Here is a 19,580-nt window from a genome sequence, read left to right as displayed (position 1 = left end):
TCAACCGGAGATGTATCCAGCATATGAGACAGGTGAATTTTCAATAGTTGGTAGATGGGCAGCCGAACGTACAGGGGTTGATCCGCCGAGTAGGCGCAGCAGCTACTATCGCGAGCATATTGCATTGCTGCGCATGGATGAGGTATTTTATATGCTATAGTCTACTTTACTATTTGATAATATACCCCATTCTTTAAGAAAATAAATAATTTCTTTTTCGTTAGGACAGTTCATATGGATGTCATACAGTGATGAAAGATTGGTCGCACTACGATAATTTGCAGACATAGCGAGCACATTTGGCGGACCAAAATTCCCCTCGTATTTTGGCACATTATTGAGTTTCACTGTTCAGATCGGGTCATGCGTCAGTTTGGACTAGCTCAAAATATTCCTAAATCTGTTGACACAAATTCGAACGGTGTTCATCAGCTCGATCTGTCTGGCTATCCTGGAAGGAATTGATCCCAATTTCATAGGGGGGTGAATACAATATTGGAATGCTCGCACTAATGCGGTGGTCACAGGTCAGTTTGCCAATACATTAAGGCCATCAAATGATTACCTCAAATGGTATCACGAGCACACTGTTCTATATAGTTCGAACCCTAGTGACCAAAATCCGCAGATGGACCAAATGCACTCCAGACTTCAGGGAGTCTTTAGACAATTTGAGCATTTGGCCCATCTGCGAATTCTGGTCACTAGGGTTCGAACTATATAGAACAGCGTACTCGTGATATCATCTGAGGTAATCAGTTGATGGTCTTAATGTATTAGCAAGCTGATCTGTGACCACCGCATTAGCGCGAACATTCCAATATTGTATTCATCCCCTATGAAATTGGGCTCAATTCCTTCCAGGATAGCTAGACAGATTGAGCTAATGAACACCGTTCGAATTTGTGTCAATAGGTGTGGGAACATTTTGAACTAGTCCAAACTGACGCATGACCCGATCTGGACAGTGAAACTCAATAATGTGCCAAAATACGAGGAAAATTTTGGCCCGCTAAATGCGCTCGGTGTATCTGCAAATTGTCGTAGTGTGACCAATCTTTCATCACTGTATGGCATCCATATGAACTGTCATAACGAAAAAGTAATTATTTATTTTCTTAAAGAATGGGGTATATTATCAAATAGTAAAGTAGACTATAGCATATAAAATACCTCATCCATGCGCAGCAATGCAATATGCTCACGATAGTAGCTGCTGTGCCTACTCGGCGGATCAACCCCTGTACGTTCGGCTGCCCATCTACCAACTATTGAAAATTCACCTGTCTCATGTGCTGGATACATCTCCGGTCGAATGCTGGGAATCCATTCCCATGCCCATATTTGGAGTAATAGGTAACAGCCGCCTGTGGTAGTAGTAGAAGCACGCGAAGCGTGACACATACGTGAATATAAACAAGTTAGAGTCGCGGACCCCCAACTGTACTCTCCCATCGCATCCAAATCTCAAACATAATCTAACCAATTCAGACTAACAAGATTTCCACATGAATCTGCGAATAGTAGCTCACCCAATAAAATCAATATGTACATGAAAGCATATTGTTGAACCAGTTCATCGGGAGCATTTGGCGGTACAGCAATAGTCAACTGTCTGTACATAGAAGAAATCTTTAGGCGGCCACCATTTAGCATCGCATCTTTCGGCCAAAATCCTAAAATCTCGTTCACCAACTGTTTGTGCTCCTGTATAGTTCGCCTAATATGATGCAATGTAACGGGACGCCCGTCCACACGTAGCCCCATAGCACCTCTACATCTTGTAAAGTTATCGTCGACTCACCCATAACAGGAAGATGGAAGATGTGCGTCTCCTGTCTCCAGTGCTTAACGAGAGTTGTGATGAGTCCATGATCTACAGTAAGATATCCACCCACTCGAATACCACGAAATCCTGCGTGATCAATATAATGCGCCACTTGTGGATTCAAATTGCGTAGGGGCTGAAAGAATCTTTTGTCATATTTTCTAAAATCAATGTCTGCACCAATGCCATGGAAAACTATAGCGGACCTATGCTCGGACTATAGATACAAAACACTATAGTCTAATGGTCCCTGATGTGCGGGTGCCGAGGAGTCGATATTCTAACTCTTCATTAATCTGCATGGAAACATTTTTGAAAAAATTCACCTCTATATTATGCACCGGATTTATATACTATGGCCTAGTATAAGAGAGTTTGGTAACGTATATTATGATGCATGCGATTTTAGCATTATATAGTTAACAAATCATAGGCATTTATCACTCATTTGATGTTGAGACAGGAACACGAATAAAAATTATTATATAATTTGTAAATTTTATATAATAAAAATTACAAATCAACAAGGATTGACATAACAGTTGCTACAGTATTATTTATAAAATAACCACTGAATGGACAATTAGGAGCAGTGTGCCCGGGTTGTAAGCAATTAGTACAACGACGCGATGCATCAGGATATTTTCGATCCATCTCATTCCTGATTCTACTAGTTTTCAATGGTCCAGGTGCTTTCTGCTTCAGGCGATCAGCTAACAAAATCAGTCTCAGGAATTAATTATTATAATTTCTTTGGCTTGGCGTACGTAATAATACGCCCTAATTGTCGGATCATTATTTTTTTCGAAACAACATTTTTGCATCTTTCAAGAATCTTCCTTCTATATGTTTTTTAACTACATTTGCAGATTATTTAAATTTTCTTTTTTATTGTTCTCGTCACTTGTCATGACAATTGATCATGAGTTAAAATATTTACAACCCGATAAACCTATCGGAATTTGCGCTACAAAAAGCCACAGGTCGTCCAACTTCTATTTTGGTAAGAGTTAAATTATTGATTAAATAATGTATGGTCAAAGAAAAAATTTTTGTCCCACAGCACGACAAGGTCGTACTTCGATTGACGAGCAGGTTTCTTATGTTTAGTTAATTAATGTATTTTATGCATGTAAAAACCAATAATTTTAATTAATTGTTCTAGTAATTCTATATGAATTATATAATTTTATATAAGCTGTTGTCGACAACACTATATCACTATATACACTAGTTAACTCTTTTTTAGCACTTCAATATTAAAAAATTATAAATAAATTTATCACACTTTACATTAATCTATTAATAAAGCATAACAACAACACACTATGCAGAAAACATGTTTAATTAACATTATTTGACGATAGTATAATATAACATGTAAATACATAAATAAGCTACATGTTTAATTAACGTAATATAAATAATGTAATTAATAACTAATGTAATAATAATTTAAATTACTAACCTATACGAATAGGATCGTATTTTAAAAAAATTTCGCCTTTATCAGCACCGCAATTGATTAGCATGGCGCCCTTACGTAACACAGAGATACCACCAACTGGTCCCTGATGTTAGCCCTCGACTTTCACTTCAATAGTGAATCAACTTTTCTGTAAAAATTAATATTATTATCCACTAATCGACCTCAATTTTTTAAAATCAACTAATAAAATTTTAACTATAATCAGACAGTCAATTTACACTATTATGTACCAATTAACCTGATAATGTAGCTGCCTGTCTGAGTATAATTTCGGCAAGCTGTCAAAATTGACCGACAAATTTTCTACTAGTACCAATCTGTCAAAGAAAGTTTCGGCCAACAGATTTGCAAGCCTTGCTCATTTTTCCAGCCAGCAAAACTGCCTAACCAGGGAATGATTTCACAGCTTCCGAATCCAACCCCAAAAAGAGCAACTGCAAGAGCAAATTTGAGAGTGAGAGGAAGCGAGAGAGATAAGGAGAGCTTCGGAGAATGAGAAATGAGAGTGAGCGGCGAAAACGGGGCATAAATCGCCATTTTATAGCCAATTCAATCAAATCTAGCCGTTCATCTCAATGGCTAGAATTTTTTTGGAAAAAATCTCACCGCTATCGTACTAATTGGACATGGTAGCGGTGGCATCGCACCAATTATTACGATGGCTGTGGCTATCACATCGCTTTTGTCGGCTTTTGTCAGGCGCATGTCAGGCGCCTGACACTTTTTTTTTGACCGCCTGTCGCTTGCCGTGCTGACTGTGCACGGTAGGGGACAGGCAATTTTTAAAAAAATTTGGGCAGCAGCTGACTTTTTTAAAAAAAAAAAATTGGTTCCTGAACGATTTGAAAATTTTGTTTTGCTTCCGTGCTGATTAGTTTGAGAAACACCGCCAGTTAGAACTTCATTTGGCCGATTGTTTTTTTTTTATACGTATATTCTGAGAAATTAGCCTATTTTAAAACCCCTAAGAAGGATGTAGCAGCAAAGGCAGAAATGGAAAGGAACCATGAGTGGTCAGTGGAGCAGCAGGATCGCCCGATTTCTTCTACAGAGAAGCTCAACGCCTTGGCTATGTAGCTGGCTCTGTTCAAGGTCCAGTTTAATTTTTTCTCCTTCCCCACTTCCCGAGTTCTGTAAATTTTCTTGAATTTTTATCCCGACAAAAGAGCTACAAATGAAGAAATCATAAAACCGGATATGAAATGCTACCAGAACAAATTGGATATGAAATTTATAATCTTAAACACATTACGAGAAAAACCCATTTGGTAGTTGGATTTGGTCATGCTCTGATATTTTGAAAAACTACAAATTCTGTGATGGGAATGGCAGTTGCTGCAAATGCAGAAACAGTACAAATTGATAACTCCTGGTTCTTCTGTTCTTGATCTGGGCTGTGCTCCTGGTGCTTGGCTTCAGGTTCTACCTTTTTCCTTTTTTGATCGTTTGATCTTTCTTTTCATCTAAAGTTGGTGTTTTTTGGGATTGATGAAGGAAAAAGTGGGCTTCTTGGATGGCATTTTGGATTATTTATCTGTAATTGCGATGCAGGTGGCATGTCAGAGCTTGGGACGACTACAGAAAGGCGGGGCTGTTGTGGGGATCGATCTTAAGGTTACTGTCAAGTTCCAATCTTTATTATATCTTGGTGTATTTGTGAAACTTATTATGTGAATGTATGCGAGTAGTTTCGTTAAGCTTGGTGGAGTAATAAGAGATTGTGACGTAATGAGAATTATGGCTGTGGTGCAGAGCAGAAGGTGAAGGTTCCATCAATGCATTGTGATGCGAGGGTTCAGACTGTTTGTGCTGATGTAATGAACTTACCCAAAGGTCAAATTAGGGCTCTCTCCCCGAAGGTATTGTCAAATTGAGTTTCATGTTTGCAGCTTGCAGTTCAGACTTCTGATATATTGTGGTTAACTGAAATAGAAAATTTATTTGATTTTTTTCTTGAGTTAGAAAGTGCATTGGTCATCTTGGTCACTGATTAAGAAGAACAGAGTATATACTAATAATCTATGATGATTCTCCCTATCTAGAGTTAGTTGAGTTTTGGCCTTCTCTCAACGGATTCCATGATAATAGATGGATTACCCAATATTTGGACAGAGTTGATAACAACGTTGCAGTGAATTGGGGAGTTATTGGGTGAGAAATGCATAATCTAGACGTGTTTTCTTTGCTTTTACCATATGGACTCGAGAGTAAATACTTGTAGTGATGACTGAAGAAATATGCTACTTATATCATGCCAAGAATTATGTTACTAATTTGATTTGGGGCCAGGAACCTTCTGGCATTGCAACAATAATTATGTTTGTAGAAAAAGGGAAATTTTCTCCTTATTTTGCACATGCACATATTTTCTCTTTCTAGGCATTGTAGATGCCCTTGTATTCTGCAGCTCTATGTGACATCGTGGCATAGTTGCATTTGTGAGGATATCTGTGAGCCAGCTCTATGCTTTCTGGAGGCAAACTCCTTAGCTGGTCATTTGGTTCCAATTTTTGCAGCAAAAAGGGTTCTCAGTCATTCTGTCTGATATGTGTCCGCTGGTTTCTGGGATCAGAGCTAGGGATGCAGCTTTGTCTGCAGAATTGGGCATGCGAACACTTGAATTGGCTGTTGGGGAGGCTGGCTTGGTGCAAGCTGATGATAGTGTTAAACAAAAGGAACGATCAGATGGCTCTGGTTCTGATCCAGAGGATCGTGGGGTTCTGCTGCCTGGAGGCCACCTTGTTGTAAAGCTTTTGGAGAGTGAAGTAATTTGCTTGTAATATACTTATTAAGTATTATCATTTGCTTTGCAGATTTTAGCCACATCTGCAAACCCCTTTTCAAAAAGGCAGCACGGTTGAGACCTAAAGCTACAAGGTCATGCTCCAGAGAAATATACTTGATTTGCCAAGAATTAATTGTTTTTGAAAAAATGACATTCGGAAACAAAACAATACATAAATTTATTCTTACGAGGTCACTATTGCAGTTTTTTTTCCTCGCTGTAGATTGCAGATGATCACCATGACATTAACAATCACTCAACATACAACATTTAAGGTTTTAAAGTACAATGCCCCATGAACTAGTCATCTACTTATAGAACTCCATGACCCACAAGTTACATACAAAACATTTCACACTTACGCCTTTAAATCCAGCAGCAGTAGCCAGGGAAAGAAACTCTGTTTCATATCTCTCAAATCCTCCCTTACATTGAGTCACCACTATAAGATCTATTTGGCAAGTAGCTTTGTCGCGTGCACTATCATCAGGAATCACGGGAAGAATTGCGTCAACAGCTATTACCTTTCCATTGTCTGGTAGAGCCTTGTAACAATTTTTCAGCAACTTCAAGCAATGACCGTCATCCCAATCATGAAGTATCCACTACAAAAGTATTGATGGATGTTGTCTGTGAGTATTCCAGACAAAAGGCCCTCCTTTTACAAAGCATCATAAGACGATGACAGACTTTATGATTTTGAGAGTTATAGATCACTCTCAACTACTAATATTTCTAATGTGTCATTATCCCATCTCTTAATCTATAAGTATTCACCTGATCTGTAGATCCTTTCCTGATTATTTAAAATTCCATATGCTATAATTAAAGTTAGAGAGAGTGTTATATACATGTGTAAGTAACTTTTAAAGTTAAAGCGTCTGTCGCCTAACAACTAACTGTTCATTGATTAAAGTGGTAAAAATAAATGCAAATCAAATAAGAAGTTGGATAACTTATTAGACTGTGAAGATCTGCATAATATGGTTCAAAAGAGAAGGACTGTAATATTTCTAATTAGATTGAAAAGATCTGCAGAATATTGTTCAAAGATAGCATTTGTTGTGACTTCTAATAATAGTTCCTCCAAAGTTGAACTTACCTTCATAAAAATGGCATCTCCCTGTGGAACACTTTCAAACATGTCTCCTCCAACATGTTCAACACCTGCAAATTTACCTTATTAAGAGTAGAAGGTAATGGATTACAGATTAAAAAAAATCCTATTCTAAAGCAGTGGACTTATGGAATAAACAATTCTTCTTTTCAAACAATATATAGTTTGTGGAAGCCTGTGATTCAGTATAACAGTGTGTCGTACAACATATTGAAACTTCTTTAATTCCAAAAAAAAAAAATTATAAAACTCATGATGGTAAGTGCCTTTCTTCCCCAAAACTAACTCATTCGTTTTGCAATTTAACGGAGATTATTTTGAAGTGGCTGCATCTGTTTCTTTATTTGTTCTCACATGCTATCTTGAATTTGTTAATTAAAGGGTAATGAAGCAAAAGAGCAAACATAACTGAGCAACAAATGGAGAAGAGCAAAAATTATACCAGGATAGGCTGGTGCATGTTGTATAACATGTGGCAAATCAAAATTAATACCCTTGAGACTAGGGTATTTAGTTGTGATTATATTGAGGTTCATTCCAAGACCACCACCAACATCTACCAAAGTTTTGAGGTGCTCAAAACCTTTGTACCGTTCAAGCATTCTGTTTATGACGATAGCTGTGTGGTGGATCATTGCCTTGTTGAATACCTCATTGAATCTGGGGTCGCTTCCAAGAAATTCAAATGCATGTGTATCATGCGCCCTGTGAAACGGATCTCCCCCTTTGCGTACTGCATCTTCTAATTGGTACCTAAATTTTGGGTCCAAAAGCATATTTTATGGAGGCCATTTTACAAGCCGAATTGTTCTTAAATACATGCAAGGAAGAAAAGCATCCATAGAGTTTACACGTGAACTCACAACGAAAACTATGAACAAAATTTATTCAACTATAGGAGTTTTTGTTTTTATTAAACGGGATAAAAGAAAAGTGAAAATCTCACCAACTGTCAATGAAGACCTTATCCTGAAACAAGGCCAGCAGGGAGCTTAGTGAACCTCCTCCCTTTGTTTTGTTCTGTACAAAGAACTTGGCCACCGGCGCCAATCCATACACTCTTGTCGGCGTTTGGATATCATGATCGCCATCCACGTCGGTGTCAACGGAGCAGGTGAGCACCGAGTAGCTGGCCAGGAGCCGCAACATCCGATCCAGCATAGCAGCCGCATTTGGGTTTTCTGAAGACACGTTAGCCGCAATTTCTGAAGGCGACAGTTGAGCACCAGGACCAGCTCTGGCGATTATCTCGAACACATCGAGCCTGATGGCAGCAAGCAACACCATGGGCTGCGCTGCGGAGGTAACTAGCTGCATGGCGTACGAGAAGTGCTCTTCTTCTTCATCTTCTTCTTTTAGTACAACTTGGTTCTTGGTTGTCTCTGCTAAAGAATCCATATTACTACTACACTTGAAAAGATCCCACCAAAATTGCAGACTCTATATAAACAGAGTGGAATCCATCATCCACGCAATACCGAAACTCACTGACACAGCAAAAGATTTACAGACTACATGCATGAAGCGAAACACATTTAAATCTATTTGACGCAGGAAAGTTTCATCAGCCAGGGAAGCCAGGCCACCCCTGGAAAAGTCCCATTTCATATTAGGTGAAGCTAAAAGGTTGAGTTTGTCATCATATATATTAAATAAATATTGCAACATGGATACGGAATTGCATGCAGACGTATAAAATAAAGTTGATAAGGGGTTGAAGAGAGAAAGGGTGTGCGCGCACCAGCATACTTTCCCACAAAGGCCGACATGATTTGTTTGGCTTTCGTTAAGGATAATGCAGCAGCTAGTCAAGCGAACAACACAAATTAAAAACAGTGGTGCATAACCTTAACGGAATATACCTCCGTTATCACCACATGTCCTGACATTAGCCCAACGAAAGTTATCATGTAGGGATAGTGGAAATTAAATTAGTGTCGAGGGAAGCTAACCGTGCAATCTGATCCCTCATCCCAAATTTGTTCATTTGGGAGGCCTCCAAAAGAGTTTTAATACCCCTGGGTCCCAAGCCTTCCTTCCCAGGAAAACCAAAACTAGAACTCAAGAAACCAAGGAAGAGTTTCCGGCGCCCAAGAGATTTGGTGGACTCCTTTTCTCTGACCATCACAACCCTTTCGACCTTTCTTTCAGCCACCCTCCCAAGGAGGTTGGAGGAGCGTCACACTGAAATGATTTTCTCTGACCATCTAATCTTTCTTTGGATAGTTCGCAGCTTTTTTGTATTGAAAACATGCAATTTTGACTTACAAGATGACTGTTATAAGAACGATTCCAAGTTCACCTGAAATGAGAAATAATGCAACCAGAAAACTTGGCAGTGCCATGCATGCCAATGTTTGAACGAACATCAACTATAGAGGGTAGGAAATTTGCAGTGTCCTGTAAATATTGCCCCTTTAAGAACGTAACACTGGCACATGTAACACCTATAAAATGCCAGGACAACAATAGATTCTATTGTATTTAAGGAGACGGAGCCTCTAAGCTTACGTACCATTGGTACAAATGCCCTCCAAGCTCTTGTTTCTACAGAAACAAAAGGAAATGTAGCAAGAAATTTAAAAAACGTGACTTATAAAAATTATTATTATTATTTTTGGTAAATCTATAATGTAACTTTTGTTGCTGCAATCATCAAGTGCACTGCAGCAAAGCTACAATTCACACTGCAGTTGTAGCATTACAAAATATCCTCAAATTAAAAGATATTCATCTATGATCTATTATAACAATCCACCTAACCCCATTAGCTTCAAGGATACTTTGAAGGAGATTCCGGATGATACCAATTTTCCAATTTGCTTTGGTGTACATCTTTCCAAGTACTAACATAGTTGAATAAATTATTTTAATAATTACCGCATTACTTTTTTTGTGTTGTGATCAATGTGAGATAAAAAAAATAGTTAAAAATATAAAAAAAGTATTACATTTTATGATGCAATCAAAATAATATTCGAAAAGAAATTATATATCCAAACACCCCTATGGTCTACAATCAAAATACTTAATAATTTCTAGCATTATTAAACGGGATAGAAGAAAGGTGAAAAACTTGCCTATCATAGGTGTAAAAGACAGGACCTCTCCCGTTCAATTTTACTTTAATCTTACCTACGATAGGTATAAAAGTCCCAGCAGCCCATGTTCCAGTTTCTGCAGAAACAAAAGGAAATGAAATGAAAACATTAAAAAACGTGACTTATAAAAATTATTTTAATAATTAGCATACTACTTTTTTTTTTTGTGTTGTGATTAATGTGCAATAAGAAGACAGTTGAAAATATAAAAAGGTTGGAGAATGTGTTTATAATACAACAAATTTAATATCTAAAATAAATTATGTATCCAAAGACACCAATGGTCTACGATCAAGATACTTACTTATTTCTTGCATTATATGCTAATAGCATAAAGTTCAAGTCATTCCAAAACTTATCAGTGAAATATAAGAATTTGAACTCAAAATCAATGATCAAGGTATCTTTTAGTTTTATGCGTGGAATTAGATTCACAAAATTTTGATGATCTAACTATAATTTCACAAATCTAGTGACCCTACTAGGTTCCAAATTGCATTTATAAATTTGGGTTGTGAATTTTTTAACAGAGGACAGATTCATTATTATATATATCTTGATAAACTGATATATTCGTTTACAATCAAAAAAATAAGAAAAAGGCCAGTTTTATGGAGGGGATATACAAATTCTTTTACAATCTAAATTGTTAATTTCTTCTTTATTTTCGAAAAAATGATGGTAATTTTTACCAATATATTTGAAACTCTAAGACTATTATAATTTTAAGTAATTATAAATAAACTGATATTTTAGGACACTATTTTTTAGTATCAGGTAGTTTTGGTTCTAGAACACTTTCTTGAGTGTTTTGTAGTTTCTTGAATCACATAAATATAGTGGTGTCTCTTTTTTTTATTTATTTTTTTGCTTTCTTATTGCTTTTTAGTGTCAAGACACTCTTGTCAATTCCAAGGGCCTAGGCCCTGACAGGGCGAGTAATCCAAAGTAGCACGACATACATGGACTCGGGGCACGGACGGTTGCAGAGGACGGTTGCAGGTGCAACCGTCCCTGTCAATTTTGGTCATTATCAACACCATGTAACTTTCTTTGTACATCGTGTAACTTTTTTTTCACACGATGTATTTTCACAATAGATAGTGATGGATCCCACATTTGACACGAAAATCGAATTACATGGTATAATCTCAGCCGCACAAAATTTTGAGGGCCAATCTTGGCCCTCAACCGTGCAGGGATGGCCATACTGATGACCGTCCCTGCCCCAAATCCCGACATACATCCACACTGAAATCAAAGCCAGGCACTGACTTTCCGGGTTTCTATGCAGCAGACCGCACAGTAAAAGAACCAGAAGCGTGTGATGTCCACCAGGTCATTCTAATCACTCTGTACAATTATGGACTCCACTGTCCCCCTATCACTTCTAAAAATAGTAACTAAATTAGTAGAAAAATGCTGCATGATAGGACATCAAGAGGATGCCAATTGTAAAGCCACGAAATGATAGCTTGAACGTAAGTCTTTAAATTTTCAGTGTTGTCAATTTACTTGCATGGCCCAAAGGAGAAAAACAACTAGTGATTGATACTTGAACAATCTTTAATGCAAATCTCGAATCAACTAAGAAAATGGGGAGTGTGAAAGGATTAGATTAGATTAGATTTCGTCCAAATGCACTTTCTAAACATGCAATTAAACATTGCTGTAGGTGAAGATAAGTATTCAAGCTCTCTATTATTTCAGCCTACCTCATTCATTGGTTGTATCATAGTCTTTGAAAAAGATTTGTCAAGTTGTAACCTAATTATTATTTGTCTTAGTGCTCCGCAATTTTTTTTCATTCAATGGTGTCCCTTATCAGATTATGTAAACGACATGATTTCTCCAACTTATAAGATTCCACTCAAATAATATAAAAAAATGATAATATTAATCTTTATTATCAAATCAATTTCTATGCATGGGACACTCTCAATTATCTTATCTCCGTAGATTTTTTTTTTAATAATCTACAGTGGTTTAGGGCGGCCATTGGTTTGGCGGCACTTTTAATATATGTTATAATTGTTGTGACACTTTTGTCTTGATGTACCATTTTTATGTGGTTAATTAAAATACAAAAGTCATTATAAACTGACAAATTTTTATACGTGCCCGTACTTCTCTGCTAATTCATATTGAGACCACATCATTTTCTGTTTATTAACTTCACTAGTACGTACGCACTGAGAAAATGGAAGTCCTCAGTTCAGACATAATAAAAGGTATAGAGGCAAGATTTTTTTTTCAGTTCCGGGGGCCTGAGGATAATACAGACAAAGTTTTTAGGCACCGACATTATTTTTTTGGAACCACGTGTTGGATCCTTAATCCAACATTGGACTTATATGTGAATAATTATGTATTGCAAACTGTCAATTAAGGTTAAACCCAATTAAAGTGATCAAATATAGTTTGGGTTTAATGTATCTAATAGGATGTGGGCCCTTTTATGTGTAGAAACTTATGGGCTCCTATTTCAATGATGGGCTGAAATAGGGCTCCAAAGGTAACAGGAATGTTACCTATAAATAGGGTTATGGTCCCCAGGTCACAGGTATCGTTTTAGTTGTCGTATTCCCTAATACCACAAAATACCTCTTCCCTGATATCCCATCGTCAGGAAAGATACCAGAGAGAAACTAAAGGCCTCTCTCAAAGGATCGGTGAATACCTGTTGACCTGGAAGGCCACCCCAAATCTCTAGGAATTCAAGTATCAAGTTTATCAATATGGATTCAGGTACGCTTCCGCTATTTTATCGTTTATTTATTTCTTAATAATCGCCATATAGTTCTTGGGTTCAATAGGTGATGGTTTTCACCAGTGGTTAAATTTAGATAACCACCCTTACAAGTGGTATCAGAGCCCATATGGTTGGTTATTAGGAAATAATTTTGTTTTAGTAATTCATAGTTTTTATTACTATTAGTTCTGTTTTCATGGTTGCTAGTTGCGGACTTTGATGCTATTAAATATATGACCGTTATGTGTTCAAGTCTTGTTGATTCACTGGTTTGATCATATATGTGCAAGATCTTGGTTGCTTCTGCTGCGATACATGGATTCAGAACTATGATGTTTCTTAAGTTTATTTGTATCCAATCAGTTTGTTTGATATAATGGCCGATTGACCTTTACATCCGAAGAATTTGTCTTAGCATACGGTGGCTAGTTGGCACATGTTTCGGAATCTTAATTGATTGTACAGTAGAAAGCCGAAACAGAAAGCTTCTGTGGGCCATTGTTTTGCTATGCTAAAAGCCGAAAAAAAAAAAAAAACCAAAATAGCTTCAGAACGAATTGATGCTTCAGAACCAAAATAGCTTCTGGATTGATGCTTTTGGTCTTCGGTCAACTTTTCAATTAGTGGGTTCCACGAATTGTTAGGCATTAATATATTGCTTTGCTATGGCTGCTGATTCATTGTTTCATGTCCTGCCATCATTATTGCTAGTTTCATGTTTCGGCCATTATTGCTATTGTAGTAGTCATGCGGGTTCCACCGAGTAAAACCTATAATTGATTGTACTAATAGTCAATTTTTTTTTATAACCAAATTGGATATAAAACCTTGTATAAAGATCCGGACTTTAATTTGAATCTTTATAGGTTGATTTGGTTAATACTTGAATTTTCTTTGATTTGTTTTTTTTTTTAAGAACAAATATGCTTATATTTATGTTAAAGATATTAGGGTTTCTTTAATTTAAGTAAACCCTAATAAAGTTAAATAGGACATTTAAGCCCTATAAAATTCATATGTGTGGCCCATTAAATATGTTTTTTTTTATAAAGTACATTTCAAGAAAATTTTTGGGTTTAAATGTTAATTTTGGGTCAAATTATGGATATGGACCTTTGGTCCAATAAGTCATGATTTAATTTAATTGATTTGACCATGTTTGACCACGTTTTGACCAAAGTTGACCAAAGTTGACTTTGATCAAAATTTTTGTTTTATTTGGATAATTTTAAATTTGAATATTGGTATGATTATATATATTTTGGAATAAATTAATTGAAATAATATGCCACCAAAGTGACCTCTATTATGGAAATTAATTTATTTTAAAATATAATTAGTTGGGCACTAGTAATTTTATGAATATTGATCGGCCCAAAGGAAGGTCAATATTTAATGAAATTACATGTGTACTTGTGGTAATAAATGCGTGATAATTATTTGGATTTTACATGTGATTTATAAATTGGCCCAAAGGAAAATTTATTTTCGACATGTTATTATTATCAGCATTTATTACTGCACCAAGATATCACTCACTAGTTAATATTTTTGTCCAAAGACGAAATATTAATGGAATATCGGTATCTTGAGATGGGACTACCATTATTTAAATTTATTATTGTTTTGATTTATGTGAGCTTGTTTTAATTATGTTATGTTTTCTGTTCAGTTGCGAATGATCTTACAAATATTACTTCCAACATCAATAATATTCCTATGCTGAATGGCACAAACTTCAAGTCCTGGAAAGAAAATCTCTTGATAGTACTTGGAGTAATGGATCTCGACCTTGCGTTAAGGGATGATTCTCCCCCACCTCTTACAGATCAAAGTACCTCTGATGAAAAGAGAAATAATGAGAGGTGGGAGAGATCAAATCGCTTGTGTCTGATGATCATTAAAAAGGCCGTTCCAGAAGCATTCAGGGGAACAATGTCAGAAACGACTGTAACCGCTAAAGAGTTCCTTCAGAACATTGAAAAAAGGTTTGTCAAGAACGAAAAGGCTGAAGTTAGTACGCTCTTGACACGCCTGGTTTCAATGAAATATAGTGGTAAAGGCAATATCAGAGAGTATATCATGGAGATGTCTCATCTTGCTTCGAAATTAAATGCACTTAAGTTGAAACTCTCCGAAGAGTTACTAGTGCATTTGATTTTAATATCTCTTCCTACACAATTTAGCCAATTTAAGGTGAGTTACAATTGTCAAAAGGAGACTTGGTCTCTAAATGAACTCATCTCACACTGTGTAGAGGAAGAGGAAAGGTTGAAGCAAGAGCAGACAGAAAGTGCTCATCTGGTGTCAACCACTAATAATAAAAGTAAGGGACTTAAAAGAAAGAAGGAAAAAGGAGCTGCAGGTACAGCGCCACAAAAGAAACAACAAAAGAAATCAAATGATCAGGGAAAGAATAGTTGTTTCTTCTGTGGGGCTGAAGGGCATCAAAAGAAGCATTGCACCAACTATCACGCTTGGCGTGCTAAGAAAGGTATGCTTCTTAATTTGGTTTGTTCTGAGGTTAATTTAACTTCGGTACCTAGACACACATGGTGGTTAGATTCCGGTGCAACAACTCACATCAGTGTGTCTATGCAGGGTTGCCTGAATTGCCGAAAGCCCAATGATAGTGAAAGATATATCTACGTGGGCGATGGCAAAACAGTTCAAGTTGAGGCAATTGGAGTTTTTAGATTATTGTTAAAGACCGGATTTTATTTGGATCTCAATGAGACATTTGTTGTACCGTCATTTAGACGGAATTTAATTTCTATTTCTGCTTTGGACAAATTTGGTTATTTCTGTTCATTTGGAAATGGAAAATTTGAATTGTTTCATGATTCAAAATTGGTTGGCTCTGGTTCTTTAATGCACTACGATAATCTATATTTAATTGACACAATTGTCTCATTTAATGAATCTCTGCATTTGAGTACTAGAGGAGTTAAAAGAAAATTAGCCAATGAGAATTCAGCTGCATTATGGCACAAGAGATTAGGACATATCTCCAAACGGAGAATGGAAAGACTTGTGTCAAATGAAATTCTCGACCCCTTGAATTTTACAGATTTTAATGATTGTATTAACTGTATAAAGGGGAAACAAACCAATAAAAGGAGATTTGAAGCCAATAGGTCCTTAGACGTCTTAGAACTTATACATACAGATATTTGTGGACCATTTCCTACATCTGCTTGGAATGGTCAACAATATTTTATAACGTTCATAGACGATTTTTCAAGATATGGCTACATATATCTCATTTCTGAAAAGTCACAGTCACTGGACGTGTTCAAAAATTTTAAGGCCGAAGTTGAGAATCAACTCAACAAAAGAATTAAAAGCGTCAGATCTGACCGTGGTGGTGAGTACTATGGTAGATATGACGGTTCAGGTGAACAACGTCCAGGACCATTTGCTAAATACCTAGAGGAATGCGGTATCGTTCCACAGTACACTATGCCGGGTTCACCCACTATGAATGGTGTAGCTGAAAGACGAAATAGAACGCTTAAAGACATGGTAAGGAGTATGATATGTCATTCCACCTTACCAGAGTCACTCTGGGGAGAAGCACTTAAGACTGCAGCATATATTCTTAACAGAGTTCCAACTAAAGCAACTATCAAAACCCCTTATGAGCTTTGGACAGGGAAAAAGCCCAGTTTAAAGCATCTGCATGTTTGGGGGTGTCCAGCTGAGGCAAGGCCTTACAGGCCAAATGAAAAGAAACTGGATTCAAGAACGATTAGTTGTTATTTTATTGGATATTCTGAAAGATCCAGAGGTTACAAGTTTTATGATCCCACAGCCAAATCAATTTTTGAGACAGGAAATGCCCGGTTCTTTGAGGATGTCGAGTTTGGGGGAGAACATACAGTAAGGGACATTGTCTTTAAAGAGGAATATATTAATATTCCCACAGGTGTCATTACTCTTGCTCAGGACCCTATTCCTGAATTTGATCATGATACAACAAATCAAGACAATGTCGAAGAGCAAACTGTTATAGAAGAACAAACTCTTCCTCTTCAAGAACCAGTGCCATTAAGAAGATCCACTAGAGAAAGGAGAAGTGCAGTGCCAGATGATTACATTGTTTTTCTCCAAGAACATGAGGATGACTCTGGATTGATGGAAGATGATCCAATCAACTTCCGTCAAGCCATGGAAAGTTCAAATTCTCAAAAGTGGATCGATGCCATGAATGAGGAGATTAAATCCATGAAGGACAATGATGTTTGGGATCTTGTCCCATTGCCAGAAGGTGCGAAACCCATTGGTTGTAAATGGATATTTAAAATCAAAAGGGATTCGAAAGGCAATGTGGAAAGATTCAAAGCTCGTCTTGTCGCTAAGGGATTTACACAAAAAGAAGGTATCGACTATAAAGAAACCTTCTCTCCAGTCTCTTCAAAGGATTCTTTTAGAATTATCATGGCATTAGTGGCACATTTCGATCTTGAGTTACATCAGATGAATGTAAAGACAGCGTTTCTCAATGGTAACATTGATGAGACAATTTATATGGTGCAACCAGAAAACTTTGTATCAGGAGATCCAAAGAATATGGTTTGCAAACTTAAAAAATCCATCTATGGGCTCAAACAAGCGTCTCGACAATGGTATTTCAAATTTCATCAGGTGATCATCTCATTTGGTTTCGAGATGAATTTAGTGGATGATTGTATATACCATAAGTTCTGTGGGAGCAAATATATTTTTCTGGTATTGTATGTTGATGATATTTTGCTTGCCAGCAACGATATTGGTCTATTGCATGAAACCAAGAAATTTCTAACTAAGAATTTTGAGATGAAAGATCTTGGTGATGCATCTTTTGTGTTAGGCATACAGATACACCGTGAGCGCTCTCGGGGTATTTTAGGACTATCACAAAAGGGTTATATCGAAAAGGTTCTCAAAAGGTATGGCATGCAAAATTATAAACCAGGTGACACCCCTGTTGCTAAAGGAGACAAATTTAGTCTTGAGCAGTGTCCCAAGAATGCTTTTGAGGAAAGAGAGATGCAAAAGATTCCTTATGCCTCAGCAGTAGGGAGTCTAATGTATGCTCAAGTATGTACGCGTCCGGATATTGCGTACATTACTGGGATGTTGGGTAGATATTTGAGTAATCCTGGATTAGATCATTGGAAAGCAACCAAACGGGTCTTACGATATCTACAGAAAACAAAGGACTATATGCTCACGTATCGGAAGTCAGATGAGTTAGAGATCATTGGGTATACTGATTCCGATTATGATGGATGCAAAGATACTATGAAGTCAACGTCAGGATATGTCTACTTGTTGGCTGGAGGTGCCATATCCTGGAAGAGTGCTAAACAGTCCCTCATAGCATCTTCCACTATGGCTGCAGAGTTTATAGCTTGTTATGAGGCATCCAATCAGGGAATTTGGCTGCGAAATTTCGTCACAGGATTACGTGTAGTGGATGGCATTGAAAGACCACTCAAATTATTCTGTGACAATAAGTCAGCAGTCTTATATTCCAATAACAATAGGAGCTCGACCAAATCTAAACATATAGATATCAAGTTCCTGACTGTTAAAGAAAGAGTGCAGAATGGACAGTTATCAATAGAGCACATCGGGACAAACTCCATGGTTGCGGATCCGCTTACTAAGGGATTGCCACCCAAAATGTTTCATGAGCATACTGCTCATATGGGTGTCGTGTTAAATGATGTATAGTTTTTGTGGGAGTTTGTTATTTTAAATGCTCTTATGATATTTTTCAGTTATTAAGGATTTAAGGATATTTTATGCATAAATAAAGTTTGGATTTATTTGCACTCTAATTTTGGTATGGTTTGATCTCATAAAATTTAAGGTGGACCAGTTGGAAATAGGCATGTTTTGGTCACATTACATGAAATTTTCATGCTACACATCCACATCATAATTCATGTCATTCAATTGCATTGATATATGTGACCATTGATGGGTCGAGTTACGAAATTGTAACAAAGGCCGCTTTGATCCTATATTGGTGTAATTGATGGACCGAATTGGTTGCAGATACATTGTGATAATGACAGTAAAGTTGAGCTCATACGGTTAATTGCAAAATATAATTATAAGGTTACACATATAGTCCAAGTGGGAGATTGTTGGATCCTTAATCCAACATTGGACTTATATGTGAATAATTATGTATTGCAAACTGTCAATTAAGGTTAAACCCAATTAAAGTGATCAAATATAGTTTGGGTTTAATGTATCTAATAGGATGTGGGCCCTTTTATGTGTAGAAACTTATGGGCTCCTATTTCAATGATGGGCTGAAATAGGGCTCCAAAGGTAACAGGAATGTTACCTATAAATAGGGTTATGGTCCCCAGGTCACAGGTATCGTTTTAGTTGTCGTATTCCCTAATACCACAAAATACCTCTTCCCTGATATCCCATCGTCAGGAAAGATACCAGAGAGAAACTAAAGGCCTCTCTCAAAGGATCGGTGAATACCTGTTGACCTGGA

General features: G+C 36.9%; 2 protein-coding genes across 2 annotated transcripts; one reads left to right on the top strand and one right to left on the bottom strand.

Moving 5' to 3' along the window:
* The first annotated feature begins 3,975 nt into the window (after positions 1-3,975).
* Positions 3,976-6,376, top strand: LOC113770255 (ribosomal RNA large subunit methyltransferase E-like). Its single transcript, XM_027314668.1, has 8 exons — positions 3,976-4,022; positions 4,336-4,402; positions 4,650-4,736; positions 4,869-4,931; positions 5,075-5,176; positions 5,834-6,083; positions 6,122-6,237; positions 6,326-6,376. Exons 1-8 carry the CDS (start codon positions 3,976-3,978, stop codon positions 6,374-6,376), a joined length of 783 nt encoding a protein of 260 aa, XP_027170469.1.
* LOC113772041 (caffeic acid 3-O-methyltransferase-like) lies at positions 6,346-9,037 on the bottom strand. Its single transcript, XM_027316580.1, has 5 exons — positions 8,961-9,037; positions 8,166-8,601; positions 7,662-7,972; positions 7,205-7,269; positions 6,346-6,707 (listed from the first exon to the last, which is right to left on the bottom strand). The coding sequence occupies exons 1-5, from the start codon at positions 8,986-8,988 to the stop codon at positions 6,411-6,413; spliced, it is 1,137 nt and encodes a 378-aa protein (XP_027172381.1). The 5' UTR covers positions 8,989-9,037; the 3' UTR covers positions 6,346-6,410.
* Between the last annotated feature and the right edge of the window lie 10,543 nt (positions 9,038-19,580).

Source organism: Coffea eugenioides, chromosome 5, assembly GCF_003713205.1.
Source record: "Coffea eugenioides isolate CCC68of chromosome 5, Ceug_1.0, whole genome shotgun sequence".
Lineage (NCBI taxonomy): Eukaryota > Viridiplantae > Streptophyta > Magnoliopsida > Gentianales > Rubiaceae > Coffea > Coffea eugenioides.
The sequence above is the reverse complement of the archived record's forward strand: the minus strand, read 5'-3'. Positions and strand labels throughout refer to the sequence as shown.

Coding starts and splice junctions, on each gene's coding strand:
- LOC113772041 (XM_027316580.1), bottom strand. CDS start 8,988: ATGTCGGCCTTTGTGGGAAAGTATGCTG. Junction 8,602..8,960: donor CTTTGTGGGAAAGTATGCTG/GTGCGCGCACAC, acceptor ATTCTTTAGCAG/AGACAACCAAGAACCAAGTT. Junction 7,973..8,165: donor AAGGTCTTCATTGACAGTTG/GTGAGATTTTCA, acceptor CCCAAAATTTAG/GTACCAATTAGAAGATGCAG.
- LOC113770255 (XM_027314668.1), top strand. CDS start 3,976: ATGGCTGTGGCTATCACATCGCTTTTGTCGGCTTTTGTCAGGCGCAT. Junction 4,737..4,868: donor CTCCTGGTGCTTGGCTTCAG/GTTCTACCTTTT, acceptor ATTGCGATGCAG/GTGGCATGTCAGAGCTTGGG. Junction 6,238..6,325: donor TGATTTGCCAAGAATTAATT/GTTTTTGAAAAA, acceptor TCCTCGCTGTAG/ATTGCAGATGATCACCATGA.